The sequence below is a fragment of the Procambarus clarkii genome, chromosome 23 (genome assembly GCF_040958095.1).
Source record: "Procambarus clarkii isolate CNS0578487 chromosome 23, FALCON_Pclarkii_2.0, whole genome shotgun sequence".
NCBI lineage: Eukaryota > Metazoa > Arthropoda > Malacostraca > Decapoda > Cambaridae > Procambarus > Procambarus clarkii.
The window spans coordinates 7267814-7282354 of NC_091172.1; the positions used below are offsets into that span (position 1 = coordinate 7267814).

Below are 14541 nucleotides of genomic sequence, written 5' to 3' on the forward strand. Positions count from 1 at the left end.
CTTGTGCTTGATAAGGTTCGGGCTCCATGCTGGGGCCGCATACTCCAGGATTGGTCTTACATATGTGGTATACAAGGTTCTGAATGATGTTAGACAGCCTCGCATATGCTGCTGATGTTATTATTTTTATGTGTGCTTCATGAGACAGGTTTGGTGTGATATCAACTTCAAGATCTTTTTCTCTTTCCGTTTCGTGAAGGACTTCATCTCTCATTCGGTATCCTGTGTCTGGCCTCCTAATTTCCTTCCCCTAGTTCTATTACCTTACATTTACTTAGGTTGAACTTTAGTAGCCATTTGTTGGACCATTCGTTCAGTTTGTCTAGGTCATCTTGTAGCCTCATACTATCTTCCTCTGACTTAATCCTCCTCATAATTTTTGAATCATCAGCAAACATTGAGAGGAAAGAATCTATTCCATCTGGGAGATCATTTACGTATATCAGAAACAGTATAGGCCCAAGGACTGATCCCTGCGGGACTCCACTGGTGAAGGCTCGCCACTCCAAGAACTTCCCCCCCCCCCCCACCTCATAGTGACTCGCTGTCATCTGTTGCTTAGGTACTCCCTTATCCAGTGGAGTACCTTCCCTTTCACTCCTGCCTGCATCTCCAACTTTTGCACTAGTCTCTTATGTGGTACTGTGTCAAAGGCTTTCTGGCAATTCAAAAATATGCAGTCTGCCGCCCTTCTCTTTCTTGCCTGATTTGTGTTGCCTGGTCGTACAATTCAATTAATACTGTGAGGCATGATTTGTCATCCCTAAACCAATGCTGCTGTTGTGTTACAAAGTTATTCCGTTCTAGATGTTCCACTAGCTCTTTTTTTTTTGCTCAATCTTCTCCGCCATCTTGCATGGTATGAACGTAAGGGACACTGGCCTGTAGTCCAGTGCCTCCTGCCAATCACCCTTCTTGTATATCGGGACTACATTAGCCGTCTACCAAACTTTTGGCAGTTCACCTGTTACCAGTGATTTTGTATACACCATGGAGAGTGGCAGGCACAGAGCTTCTGCTCCTTCCTTCAGTATCCATGGTGAGATTCCATCCGGGCATACAGCCTTTGTCACATCCAACTCTAGCAAAAGCTTCCTTGCATCCCCACTGGTAAACCCAAACTCCTCTAGTGGTGTTTGGTTAGATATTCCCTCTTTTATCTCTGGGACTTTTCCTTGCTCTATTGTGAAGATCTCCTGGAATTTCTCATTGAGTGCCTCACACACTTCCTTGTCGTTTGCAGTGAATCTATCTGCCCCTATCCTCAGCTGCATTACCTGTTCCTTCAATGTTGTTTTTCTCCTGATGTGGCTGTGCAGCAATTTGGGTTGAGTCTTTGCCTTGCTCCCTATGTCATTTTCATATTGCCCTTCTGCCTCTCTTCTCACCCTGACATATTCATTCCTGGCTCTCTGGTACCTTCTCTGCTCTCAAGAGTCCTGTTATTTCCATAGTTTCTGTACGCCCTTGTATTTAGTTACTTTGCTAGGTTACACAGTCCCTGTCTGCTGTCTTGGATGTATCTGTTTTTGTGTCTGCTGACTTGGTTGTGTCTGTGTTCGTGTGTGCTGACTTGGTTGTGTCTGTGTTCGTGTGTGCTGACTTGGTTGTGTCTGTGTTCGTGTGTGCTGACATAGGTGTGTCTGTGTTCGTGTGTGCTGACTTAGATGTGTCTGTGTTCGTGTGTGCTGACATAGGTGTGTCTGTGTTCGTGTGTGCTGACTTGGATGTGTCTGTGTTCGTGTGTGCTGACTTGGATGTGTCTGTGTTCGTGTGTGCTGACTTAGATGTGTCTGTGTTCGTGTCTGCAGACTTAGATGTGTCTGTGTTCGTGTCTGCTGACTTGGATGTGCCTGTGTTCGTGTGTGCTGACTTGGATGTGTCTGTGTTCGTGTGTGCTGACATAGGTGTGTCTGTGTTCGTGTGTGCTGACTTGGGTGTGCCTGTGTTCGTGTGTGCTGACTTGGATGTCTCTGTGTTCGTGTGTGCTGACTTGGGTCTTCTTCTCGCCGACAGAACCAGCGAAGGAGGAGGGAGCGAGCTATCCTGATCGACCGTGTGTCTCGCATTCTCTTCCCCACCTCCTTCACCGTTCTCAACATCATCTACTGGTGCGTCTTCTTCGTCGAGTGGTTCTAGTCAAGTGCCAGCGCCGACCTACTTCAGTGGTGGCCCTTGTGCAGTGCCAGGCTGCCGGAGTGGGCACCACTAGCACTCTGATGACTCACCAAGTGCTTCAACTGAAGCACCAAGCATCTACTCTATGGGGGTAGTTCCAGCACATTACAAGCCTATCGCATAGTACCCGTAGCCAACTCCAGCAGTAAGAGTCGAAATTACCGCAAGAAATAATACTTACATTTCGCCCAAATAATAAAAAATTACGTAATAATGTATCAAAGGTGCCAATGTTGGTGTACAAGAGTAACTTTGCTGCTGGCCACTAGATGGCCGTGTCGATCACTACGATTCCAGGGGCCAGATTCACGAAAGCACTTACGCAAGCACTTACGAACGTGTACATCTTTTCTCAATCTTTGGCGGCTTTGTTTCCAATTATTAAACAGTTAATGAGCTCGGAAGCACCAGGAGGCTGTTTATAACAATAACAACAGTTGATTGGCAAGTTTTCATGCTTGTAAACTGTTTAATAAATGTAACCAAAGCCGTCAAAGATCGAGGAAAGATGTACACGTTCGTAAGTGCTTGCGTAAGTGCTTTCGTGAATCTGGCCCCAGACATCGAAGCCTCAAACAAATATAACGTTTAATCAAAGACTTGGCCGCCTCAGTTACGCATCAGAGAAACTAGAGGAAAGAACCATTTATGTAATAACTTACACCCCATACTTAGGGCGACCGTCAGAAGGAACTGTGTTATATGTTAATGTTAAGACTTAATTATGAACCAAAACACCTGTCTTGATTATGTTACAGGTACGACGATGTAAACAAAGGTACACGTAGGACACATCTCGTGTGAAGTATCTTACAGCGGTTTAAATACTCTTGAAGTTTACTTTGTTGTTGATGTATGTCACAGAGAACACAAAGATTTTTATAGATATGTTGTTGCTTTCTTGAGGTTATCTTGAGATGATTTCGGGGCTTTTAGTGTCCCCGCGGCCCGGTCCTCGACCAGGCCTCCACCCCCAGGAAGCAGCCCGTGACAGCTTTTTTTTTTTTTTTCTTTTTTTTTTTCTTTTTAGCAGGGATAATCCTGCGCGGGCCCTAAGCCTCTGGCTGGCCCACTAAGTGATGCTTGGTTCTGTTTTACCTGGGCGGAGGATGAGTATGTATGACCCGTATGGTCGCTTCAGTAAGATTTTGCCATATGTGTTTAACAACTTCCTCTGCTCTGTCGAATCGAAGGTGAAATCTTAATGGGTTTGTAACTGTGCACTGTGTTAGATAATGTTCCAGTGGTCTGTCGGGCATTTCTCCACAGTGTTGACATTTCCTCTCACCTTCCGGAACCCGTAAGCCTATTTCCCATGCACATGGGTATCCAAGCCTGATGCGATGTAAGTGCACTTCTGTTGTTCTACTGCCCCCGTTCATCAAACTAAGTGGTTCGTAGTTGGTTGAAGTCTTGTACCAACCCGCAGATCCTGATGTTGCAACTGCTGTGTTGTGGTCACTGTACAGCCTTCGCATTGCTCTGTTTCGAATCACTTTCTTCATCTGGGAGAGACTCTGTGGTATGTAAATGTCTACATTCCTCCTCTTAGTAGCAAGTTTTGCAGCCTCGTCTGCAATGTCATTACCTAATAGTCCCACATGACTTGGCACCCAGTTGATAAGTACCCGTCGGCCTTGTCGTTTGAGTGTGTGCATGAATGATAAGACATTGGTGATCAGATGGATGTTATCACATATGTGTTCCTGTTGCAAGGTTTCAATGGCGGTTCTCGAATCTGTATGGATGAGAACATGGTGACGGTGTTCAGCAAGAGCATGTTCCAAAGCCTTTTGAATGGCTAGCATCTCAGTCTGTAAAGTCGAACACCCATTTGAGAGCCTCCAACTATATACAGAGTTTCCTGCTTTAACTGCAGCTCCGGTTTCTTGTCCCTGCTGGTCTACTGACCTATCCGTGAAGTAAGTGAAGCTGTCGGATGCCATGTTTGCTTCTATATGCATCTGTGCAAAGTGACGGAGCAGATGAGGATGTGTCTGGTTCTTCTTCCCGTCAAGAGCCATAATCTGAAAGTCTGCTGGCAGGGATTCCCAAGGGGCTTGCATAACAAAGTCTGCATGTATGTCGTCGACACCCCTCTCAGTGACTGTGTTTGCCATATCGAATGTATCGATGGCGTTTATCGCACAATGGGTCCACCTGTTGCCATTGGAGGCTCTTCTGTCCAGAGTTAGTGCTCCAGTGATCATATCTTTAAGTGAACTGATTCTAGGTCTAGTCAATATCTTGGTCAGCATGCACGCAGCAATCCCCTTTACCCTTATTTCAATCGACGTTAGCTTTGTCTCTAGTCTGAGGTTCAGGATTTTAGTCCATCTGGGAGCACCTGTTATGACCCGCAATGCATCATTTTGAAGAACCTCAACGTTTGCCCACTGACCAGGAGAAAGAGTGAGTAAGGCAGGTGCTGCATAATCAACCAGGGAACGAACGGCGTGTATGTAAAACATTCTCAACACTCTGTGTCCCGCTCCTAGACGGGGCCCTGTGATTGCTCTCATTATATTTATTCGTGACTTTGCTTTCTCCTTTAGATATTGAATTTGCTTATGGAATGTCAGTTTAAAATCAATCCACACTCCGAGATATCGATATTGTGTAACCCACTGAAGGTTAATGTCCTGAATGCGTAGGTGCCTGTCTGGAGCCTTGCCACCTAGTCTCATCGCCTTAGACTTCTGTGCAGATATTTTTAGCCCTAAAACACTGCATTCAGATGCCACTTGATCTAAAGCACCTTGAGCTTTATTGAGAAGTGAAGGACCCGTAATGACTAATGCTAGATCATCAGCATAGCTTAGCAATGTAACCCCTTCTGTAAAGGACATGGTAACAAGGTTTTCCATAAGGAAGTTAAAAAGACTAGGACTGAGGACCCCTCCTTGTGCAGTCCCATTCTCGTGCAAGTGGTAGTCCGACACTTGTCCTTGCAACTTTACTCTGGCATACCTGTGACTTAGGTAATCTTGAATCCATGCTAGCATTTTCCCCTTCACACCTTTTTTAACTAAGGTGTGTAGTATTGCTGGCGGGCTTGCAAGTTCAAACGCTTTTTCCAGATCAAGGAAGACCACTATAGCTGGACCCGAGTTAACTGTTCCTAGTAATGTTGCTATGCAGTTTGCAGTACCTACTCCTCTAGTGAAGCCAAATATGTGTTTATGAAGGTCTCCAGTCTTCCACAGTAGCCTATTTAAGACCATCCGTTCTGCAGTTTTACTAACGCATGATGTTAATGAAATGGGTCTGTAATTGCCAGGTTCATTCGGCTTAGGAATCGGGATGATGTCTGCCTTCTTCCAAGAGGGCGGTAGTTTGCCTTGCTGCCAAGACGCATTGATGACGTCCAATATCCCTCGGTCTCCAGCAGGACCTGCATGTGCGATCATTGAGTATGTAATGTTATCAGCACCTGGTGCAGTGTCCTTACCACCTTTTTTGGCTCTGCTTAGTTCCTGTTCGGTGAAGGGACAGTCACATTCGTCATTTATAGCTATGCCCTCATGAATGACTGTCATCCTCTCTTGTTTTAAGTGTTCTTGCTGCCTTCGGACCATTGCAGGAAGCTGATATGAAGCTGTTCTTTCTGCAAATTGGAGAGCACGTCTCTCAGCCTCCTGCAATGGTTGAATACATGCCTGTGGCCGGGCTGGTCGACCTGATATAGTTTTAATCTGACCCCATATCTTGCCAAGACTACTATGTTCATTTAGAGTTTGACACCACTCAAACCATGTTGCCTCCTTTACTTCTCTAGAAACTCGCCTTGCTTCAGATATCACCGCTCGTAGCAGAGTTCTACCTTCCGGTGTGGGGTTTCTCTTTAGATGTTTTCTGAAGATATTGACTCTGTGGTTCTGTTCTTTAACGTCATTACTATAGAACCAATAGTTCTTTCGTTTCGTGTTACCTGTGATAATGATTGGAATAGCTTTGTTCGCAGCAGCTGCAACGGCTTCCTGCAGATTGGTCTCGTGAATGTTCAAATCCTCAGGTGGCGTGTACGTTGCATACCATTTTTCAAGTTCTTCCAGGTATACATTCCAATTGGCCTTTCCTAAATTCCACCGAGGCTGCGCAGGTGGTGTAGGAGGTCGTGCCAGGTTGAGTGTCGTGACAGTAGCATAGTGGTCACTAGTGATCACCGGGTCCACTTCTCACTTCGCCTGTTGCTGGAGTGCTGTTGAGATGAATGTAAGATCAAGGGAACCTCCTAGAATGTGAGTGGGTTCCCCAGTGTTGAGAAGTGTAATTTCAGGTACTTCTCGCAGAGATGCAGCTAAATGGCGCCCATCTGCATTGGCTGGCCCAGTTGCACCTAACTCTGGATGATGAGCATTAAAATCTCCAGCAATAATTAAATTTTCCTGCGTGGCCAAGGCAAGCACTGCCTCTGCTTCTAGTTTACGTCTAGGGGGCTTGTAGACGTTGTATATGAGGAGCTCAAAATTAGCCATATTCACTGTAACTGCTAATACCTCTACTCCATCCCCACATGAAACTGAGTCTATTTTCTTGCTGGGTATGGTGTTTCTGACTAGGGTCATTAATCCTCTTAGTCTCCCCTGCTCATACGAGAGAACATAGTGCTGATATCCAGCTAATCTGAAGGATTTCGTGGCCGGGAAAAGAGTTTCTTCAAAAACGATGATATCTGCTTTCGTGCTGATTGCAGCCTCCTGAAGTGTGTGTTTTTTATTTCCAAGACCTTGTATGTTCCACTGCAGAATTCGTAATGGCCAGACGACGGGTTCGGTTGGTGTTGCTTGTTCTACTAGAACTCCTCCTCGGAATCGACCTCTATATTCTCCGCCTCGCAAGTCGTGTCGCTGCAAATCGGACTGCATTGATAGTTCGTGGTCATCCCCGACGTTGTTGGAATCTGTGCATAACTGTGGTCCATCGCTATGTTGTTGGAAGTGCTGCAGGTCGGACTGCATTGATTGCCCGTGGTCAACCCCGGCATTGTCGGAATCTGTGCAGAACTGTGGTCCATCACTTTGTTGTTGGTATTGCTGCAAGTCGGACTGCATTGATTGCTCGCGGCCGTGTCTTGTGTTGGCGGAACCTGCGCATCCCTGCTGTTCAATACGTCTTTGTTGGCGTTGCTGCAGATCAGACTGCATTGGCTGTTGTTGTCTGTCTCCTGTGTTGGAAGATTGTGTTGATCGTGGGTGGTCACTGCGTCTTGCAGTTGCGTTTGTGAATGTCGATGTTCCGGTGTCTTGACTAGCCGACTGTTGTTGGTAGTCAGTATGTCCTAGTTGCGTTGTTTGTCCTCTCGTGCTCCATCCTGTCGGAGACTGTCTACGTCTCGTGTAACTGTGGTCTGCTGCACGATCTTGTCCATTATCACACAAGTGATGTCTTGAGTCTGATGATGTGAGGCGTTCTGCGTCACCTGTAGGCAATTGATAATGGTCTCTGCCATGATCTTCACGATGGTTTTCAGCTGGACCTAGGTAAAACTGTATAGCTGGTGAGTAGATTCCGAAAGTAAGTGTTTTCTGCCCTTTTGCATTTGCTGGACTTCTGCAACACTTTCGTGTAATGTCTGATTCGGAATCGACAGAATCGGGAAATTTTGCTCCGTGAGAGCGGGTGGCTGTTGTGGCTGTGCACGAGTGTTCCAGACGTTGGTGTTGGTGGATGTATTGCTGGGCAGGGTGTTGATCCTGGCCTGAGCTGTCTGCACTTTTTGTTTCCGTGCAGAGCAGGTTGTGCTCCAGGCATGATGTTTGCCTCCACAATTTGGACATTTGGCTGTAGTGGTCTGGTTTGCCTTGTGCTTGGCAATACAGTCTTTGGTGGGATGTCTCAGGCTGCACACTCCGCACCTCTCCTGTCCTGTGCAGCATGACTGATGGTGGCCGTATTTCTGACACCTGAAGCAGCGTAGGGGTTCCGGGACGTATGGCCTCTGTCGGTATGTCCCCCAATTTCCAAGACCGAAAGTTTCTGGCACATGTCCCATGACGGTCACCAGAACCTGACGCGTCGCTGCCTTGTCTACTTTTGTGTGGCAACGTTCCGCACTCAGGACTTGCTTGTGTTCTAGCACTGGATCCAGGGGAAAGTCGATTGGGTATCCCAAAAGCACGACTCGTGTGCGTCGTTCTGAAGGGTCCAGCTTTACCAAGCACACAGGTTTCCCCTGCAGGACTCTTACCTTCTCTAAGTAATGTGCAGTCTGTTGGTCTTGAGGTGTCAGTATTATTTCTCCCTTCAGGTTGACTGTAATGGAAAGTTTGAGCTCTGGTTGTTCTTTTTCCATCGCCGTTACTACTCCATATGCTGTAGGAAAGTGGTCGGTCTGCATGATCTTGAATTTTGGAAGAAGTGCAGAGGCTGGCGATGTCTGGTGTGAGACTGGTGGTGTCCTCCCCTGTCCCATACTGCTGTCCTGCGGCTGGGCTGTGGAGAGAGGAACAATGGCTGACACTGGCTGGCGTGAAACCGGCGGTGTCCTCTCCTGACTCATACTGCCGTCCCGCGGCAGCGTTGCGGACAGAGAAGCATTGACTGACACTGGCTGGTGTGTGACTGACGCTGTCCTCTCTAGGTCCATTACGTCCGCTGACTTGCTGGTAGAAGCAAGTGGTAAAGCCTCGATAGCAGTTTTCTTTGGGGCCTGCGGCACATCGGTCCCCCGTCCTTCCTCGTCCGAAAGCTGCTTCCATTCCCTCTTGCGCTGAGCCTTCCCCATGGCTCTCTTCACGTAGTGAGAACCAACTCAAACCACCGGAGCAGCAGGCGACACGTCCTCACTGCACGGTAGCTCAGGAGCAACTCCCCGTGACAGCTGACTAACACCCAGGTACCTATTTTACTGTTTGGTAACAGGGGCATAGGGTGAAAGAAACTCTGCCCATTGTTTCTCGCCGGTGCCTGGGATCGAACCCAGGACCACAGGATCACAAGTCCAGCGTGCGGTCCGCTTGGCCGACCGGCTCCACTGCTTTCTTGACTGTTTTCCATAACATCTGGTACACGTGGAGACAGTACACAACTGTACTACTCCAACTCTCTAGCTTGTGACACTCGCCACACCTGGTATACCACTCATACACAACACTCCACACCTGGTATACCACTCATACACACCACTCCACACCTGGTATACCGCTCATACACAACACTCCACACCTGGTATACCATTCATACACAACACTCCACACCTGGTATACCGCTCATACACAACACTCCACACCTGGTATACCGCTCATACACAACACTCCACACCTGGTATACCACTCATAAACAACACTCCACACCTGGTATACCACTCAAACACAACACTCCACTCCTGGTATACCACTCAAACACAACACTCCACACCTGGTATACCGCTCATACACAACACTCCACACCTGGTATACCACTCATACACAACACTCCACACCTGGTATACCACTCAAACACAACACTCCACACCTGGTATACCACTCAAACACAACACTCCACACCTGGTATACCACTCAAACACAACACTCCACACCTGGTATACCACTCAAACACAACACTCCACACCTGGTATACCACTCAAACACAACACTCCACACCTGGTATACCACTCAAACACAACACTCCACACCTGGTATACCACTCATACATAACACTCCACACCTGGTATACCACTCATACATAACACTCCACACCTGGTATACCACTCATACACAACACTCCACACCTGGTATACCACTCATACACAACACTCCACACCTGGTATACCACTCATACACAACACTCCACACCTGGTATACCACTCATACACAACACGCCACACCTGGTATACCACTCATACACAACACGCCACACCTGGTATACCACTCATACACAACACTCCACACCTGGTATACCACTCATACACAACACGCCACACCTGGTATACCACTCATACACAACACTCCACACCTGGTATACCACTCATACACAACACTCCACACCTGGTATACCACTCATACACAACACTCCACACCCGGTATACCACTCATACACAACACTCCACACCTGGTATACCACTCATACACAACACTCCACACCTGGTATACCACTCATACACACCACTAAACACCTGGTATACCACTCATACACAACACTCCACACCTGGTATACCGCTCATAAACAATACTCCACACCTGGTATACCGCTCATAAACAATACTCCACACCTGGTATACCACTCATACACACCACTAAACACCTGGTATACCGCTCATACACACCACTCCACACCTGGTATACCACTCATACACAACATCACGCCCAATACTTGGTCAGAGGGACCCCCCCCCCAAATTCTGTAACCGGTCTCTCTGGTGTAACCGGCCTCTCTGGTGTAACCGGCCTCTCTGGTGTAAACGGCCTCTCTGGTGTAACCGGTCTCTCTGGTGTAACCGGTCTCTCTGGTGTAACCGGCCTCTCTGGTGTAACCGGTCTCTCTGGTGTAACCGGTCTCTCTGGTGTAACCGGCCTCTCTGGTGTAACCGGCCTCTCTGGTGTAACCGGTCTCTCTGGTGTAACCGGCCTCTCTGGTGTAACCGGCCTCTCTGGTGTAACCGGCCTCTCTGGTGTAACCGGCCTCTCTGGTGTAACCGGCCTCTCTGGTGTAACCGGTCTCTCTGGTGTAACCGGCCTCTCTGGTGTAACCGGTCTCTCTGGTGTAACCGGTCTCTCTGGTGTAACCGGCCTCTCTGATGTAACCGGTCTCTCTGGTGTAAGCGGTCTCTCTGGTGTAACCGGCCTCTCTGGTGTAACCGGCCTCTCTGGTGTAACCGGTCTCTCTGGTGTAACCGGTCTCTCTGGTGTAACCGGCCTCTCTGGTGTAACCGGTCTCTCTGGTGTAACCGGTCTCTCTGGTGTAACCGGTCTCTCTGGTGTAACCGGTCTCTCTGGTGTAACCGGCCTCTCTGGTGTAACCGGTCTCTCTGGTGTAACCGGCCTCTCTGGTGTAACCGGTCTCTCTGGTGTAACCGGCCTCTCTGGTGTAACCGGTCTCTCTGGTGTAACTGGTCTCTGGTGTAACCGGCCTCTCTGGTGTAACCGGCCTCTCTGGTGTAACCGGTCTCTCTGGTGTAACCGGTCTCTCTGGTGTAACCGGCCTCTCTGGTGTAACCGGCCTCTCTGGTGTAACCGGCCTCTCTGGTGTAACCGGTCTCTCTGGTGTAACCGGCCTCTCTGGGGTAACCGGCCTCTCTGGTGTAACCGGCCTCTCTGGTGTAACCGGCCTCTCTGGTGTAACCGGTCTCTCTGGTGTAACCGGCCTCTCTGGTGTAACCGGTCTCTCTGGTGTAACCGGCCTCTCTGGTGTAACCGGCCTCTCTGGTGTAACCGGTCTCTCTGGTGTAACCGGTCTCTCTGGTGTAACCGGCCTCTCTGGTGTAACCAGTCTCTCTGGTGTAAGCGGTCTCTCTGGTGTAACCGGCCTCTCTGGTGTAACCGGCCTCTCTGGTGTAACCGGTCTCTCTGGTGTAACCGGTCTCTCTGGTGTAACCGGCCTCTCTGGTGTAACCGGCCTCTCTGGTGTAACCGGTCTCTCTGGTGTAACCGGTCTCTCTGGTGTAACCGGTCTCTCTGGTGTAACCGGCCTCTCTGGTGTAACCGGCCTCTCTGGTGTAACCGGTCTCTCTGGTGTAACCGGCCTCTCTGGTGTAACCGGTCTCTCTGGTGTAACCGGCCTCTCTGGTGTAACCGGCCTCTCTGGTGTAACCGGCCTCTCTGGTGTAACCGGTCTCTCTGGTGTAACCGGCCTCTCTGGTGTAACCGGTCTCTCTGGTGTAACCGGTCTCTCTGGTGTAACCGGTCTCTCTGGTGTAACCGGCCTCTCTGGTGTAACCGGCCTCTCTGGTGTAACCGGTCTCTCTGGTGTAACCGGTCTCTCTGGTGTAACCGGTCTCTCTGGTGTAACCGGTCTCTCTGGTGTAACCGGCCTCTCTGGTGTAACCGGCCTCTCTGGTGTAACCGGTCTCTCTGGTGTAACCGGCCTCTCTGGTGTAACCGGTCTCTCTGGTGTAACCGGCCTCTCTGGTGTAACCGGCCTCTCTGGTGTAACCGGCCTCTCTGGTGTAACCGGTCTCTCTGGTGTAACCGGCCTCTCTGGTGTAACCGGTCTCTCTGGTGTAACCGGTCTCTCTGGTGTAACCGGCCTCTCTGGTGTAACCGGTCTCTCTGGTGTAACCGGCCTCTCTGGTGTAACCGGTCTCTCTGGTGTAACCGGCCTCTCTGGTGTAACCGGCCTCTCTGGTGTAACTGGTCTCTGGTGTAACCGGCCTCTCTAGTGTAACCGGTCTCTCTGGTGTAACCGGTCTCTCTGGTGTAACCGGTCTCTCTGGTGTAACCAGTCTCTGGTGTAACCGGTCTCGCTGGTGTAACCGGTCTCTCTGGTGTAACCGGTCTCTCTGGTGTAACCGGTCTCTCTGGTGTAACCGGTCTCTCTGGTGTAACCGGTCTCTCTAGTGTAACCGGCCTCTCTGTTGTAACCGGTCTCTCTGGTGTAACCGGTCTCTCTGGTGTAACCGGCCTCTCTGGTGTAACCGGTCTCTCTGGTGTAACTGGTCTCTGGTGTAACCGGCCTCTCTGGTGTAACCGGCCTCTCTGTTGTAACCGGTCTCTCTGGTGTAACCGGTCTCTGGTGTAACCGGTCTCTGGTGTAACCGGTCTCTCTGGTGTAACCGGTCTCTCTGGTGTAACCGGCCTCTCTGTTGTAACCGGTCTCTCTGGTGTAACCGGTCTCTCTGGTGTAACCGGCCTCTCTGGTGTAACCGGTCTCTCTGGTGTAACTGGTCTCTGGTGTAACCGGCCTCTCTGGTGTAACCGGTCTCTCTGTTGTAACCGGTCTCTCTGGTGTAACCGGTCTCTGGTGTAACCGGTCTCTCTGGTGTAACCGGCCTCACTGTTGTAACCGGTCTCTCTGGTGTAACCGGTCTCTGGTGTAACCGGTCTCTCTGGTGTAACCGGTCTCTCTGGTGTAACCGGTCTCTCTGGTGTAACCGGTCTCTCTGGTGTAACCGGTCTCTGGTGTAACCGGTCTCTCTGGTGTAACCGGTCTTTCTGGTGTAACCGGCCTCTCTGTTGTAACCGGTCTCTCTGGTGTAACCGGTCTCTCTGGTGTAACCAGCCTCTCTGGTGTAACCGGCCTCTCTGGTGTAACCGGTCTCTGGTGTAACCAGTCTCTGGTGTAACCGGTCTCTCTGGTGTAACCGGTCTCTGTGGTGTAACCAGTCTCTGGTGTAACCGGCCTCTCTGGTGTAACCGGCCTCTCTGGTGTAACCGGCCTCTCTGGTGTAACCGGCCTCTCTGGTGTAACCGGCCTCTCTGGTGTAACCGGCCTCTCTGGTGTAACCGGTCTCTCTGGTGTAACCGGTCTCTCTGGTGTAACCGGCCTCTCTGGTGTAACCGGCCTCTCTGGTGTAACCGGCCTCTCTGGTGTAACCGGTCTCTCTGGTGTAACCGGCCTCTCTGGTGTAACCGGCCTCTCTGGTGTAACCGGCCTCTCTGGTGTAACCGGCCTCTCTGGTGTAACCGGCCTCTCTGGTGTAACCGGTCTCTCTGGTGTAACCGGCCTCTCTGGTGTAACCGGTCTCTCTGGTGTAACCGGTCTCTCTGGTGTAACCGGCCTCTCTGGTGTAACCGGCCTCTCTGGTGTAAGCGGTCTCTCTGGTGTAACCGGCCTCTCTGGTGTAACCGGCCTCTCTGGTGTAACCGGCCTCTCTGGTGTAACCGGTCTCTCAGGTGTAACCGGTCTCTCTGGTGTAACCGGCCTCTCTGGTGTAACCGGCCTCTCTGGTGTAACCGGTCTCTCTGGTGTAACCGGTCTCTCTGGTGTAACCGGTCTCTCTGGTGTAACCGGCCTCTCTGGTGTAACCGGCCTCTCTGGTGTAACCGGTCTCTCTGGTGTAACCGGCCTCTCTGGTGTAACCGGTCTCTCTGGTGTAACCGGCCTCTCTGGTGTAACCGGCCTCTCTGGTGTAACCGGCCTCTCTGGTGTAACCGGTCTCTCTGGTGTAACCGGCCTCTCTGGTGTAACCGGTCTCTCTGGTGTAACCGGCCTCTCTGGTGTAACCGGCCTCTCTGGTGTAACCGGTCTCTCTGGTGTAACCGGCCTCTCTGGTGTAACCGGTCTCTCTGGTGTAACCGGCCTCTCTGGTGTAACCGGCCTCTCTGGTGTAACTGGTCTCTGGTGTAACCGGCCTCTCTAGTGTAACCGGTCTCTCTGGTGTAACCGGTCTCTCTGGTGTAACCGGTCTCTCTGGTGTAACCAGTCTCTGGTGTAACCGGTCTCGCTGGTGTAACCGGTCTCTCTGGTGTAACCGGTCTCTCTGGTGTAACCGGTCTCTCTGGTGTA

At 50.2% G+C, this 14541-nt stretch overlaps 1 protein-coding gene across 1 annotated transcript in view; it reads left to right on the top strand.

The window, feature by feature from the left end:
* Window positions 1-3034, top strand: part of LOC123764134 (uncharacterized) — a 92928-nt gene extending 89894 nt beyond the window's left edge. The window contains exon 7 of the mRNA XM_069329624.1: window positions 2017-3034. Coding sequence (XP_069185725.1) covers window positions 2017-2139 — 123 coding nt within the window. The 3' untranslated portion in view covers window positions 2140-3034. The remainder of the gene's footprint in view (window positions 1-2016) is intronic.
* The last annotated feature ends 11507 nt before the right edge of the window (window positions 3035-14541 follow it).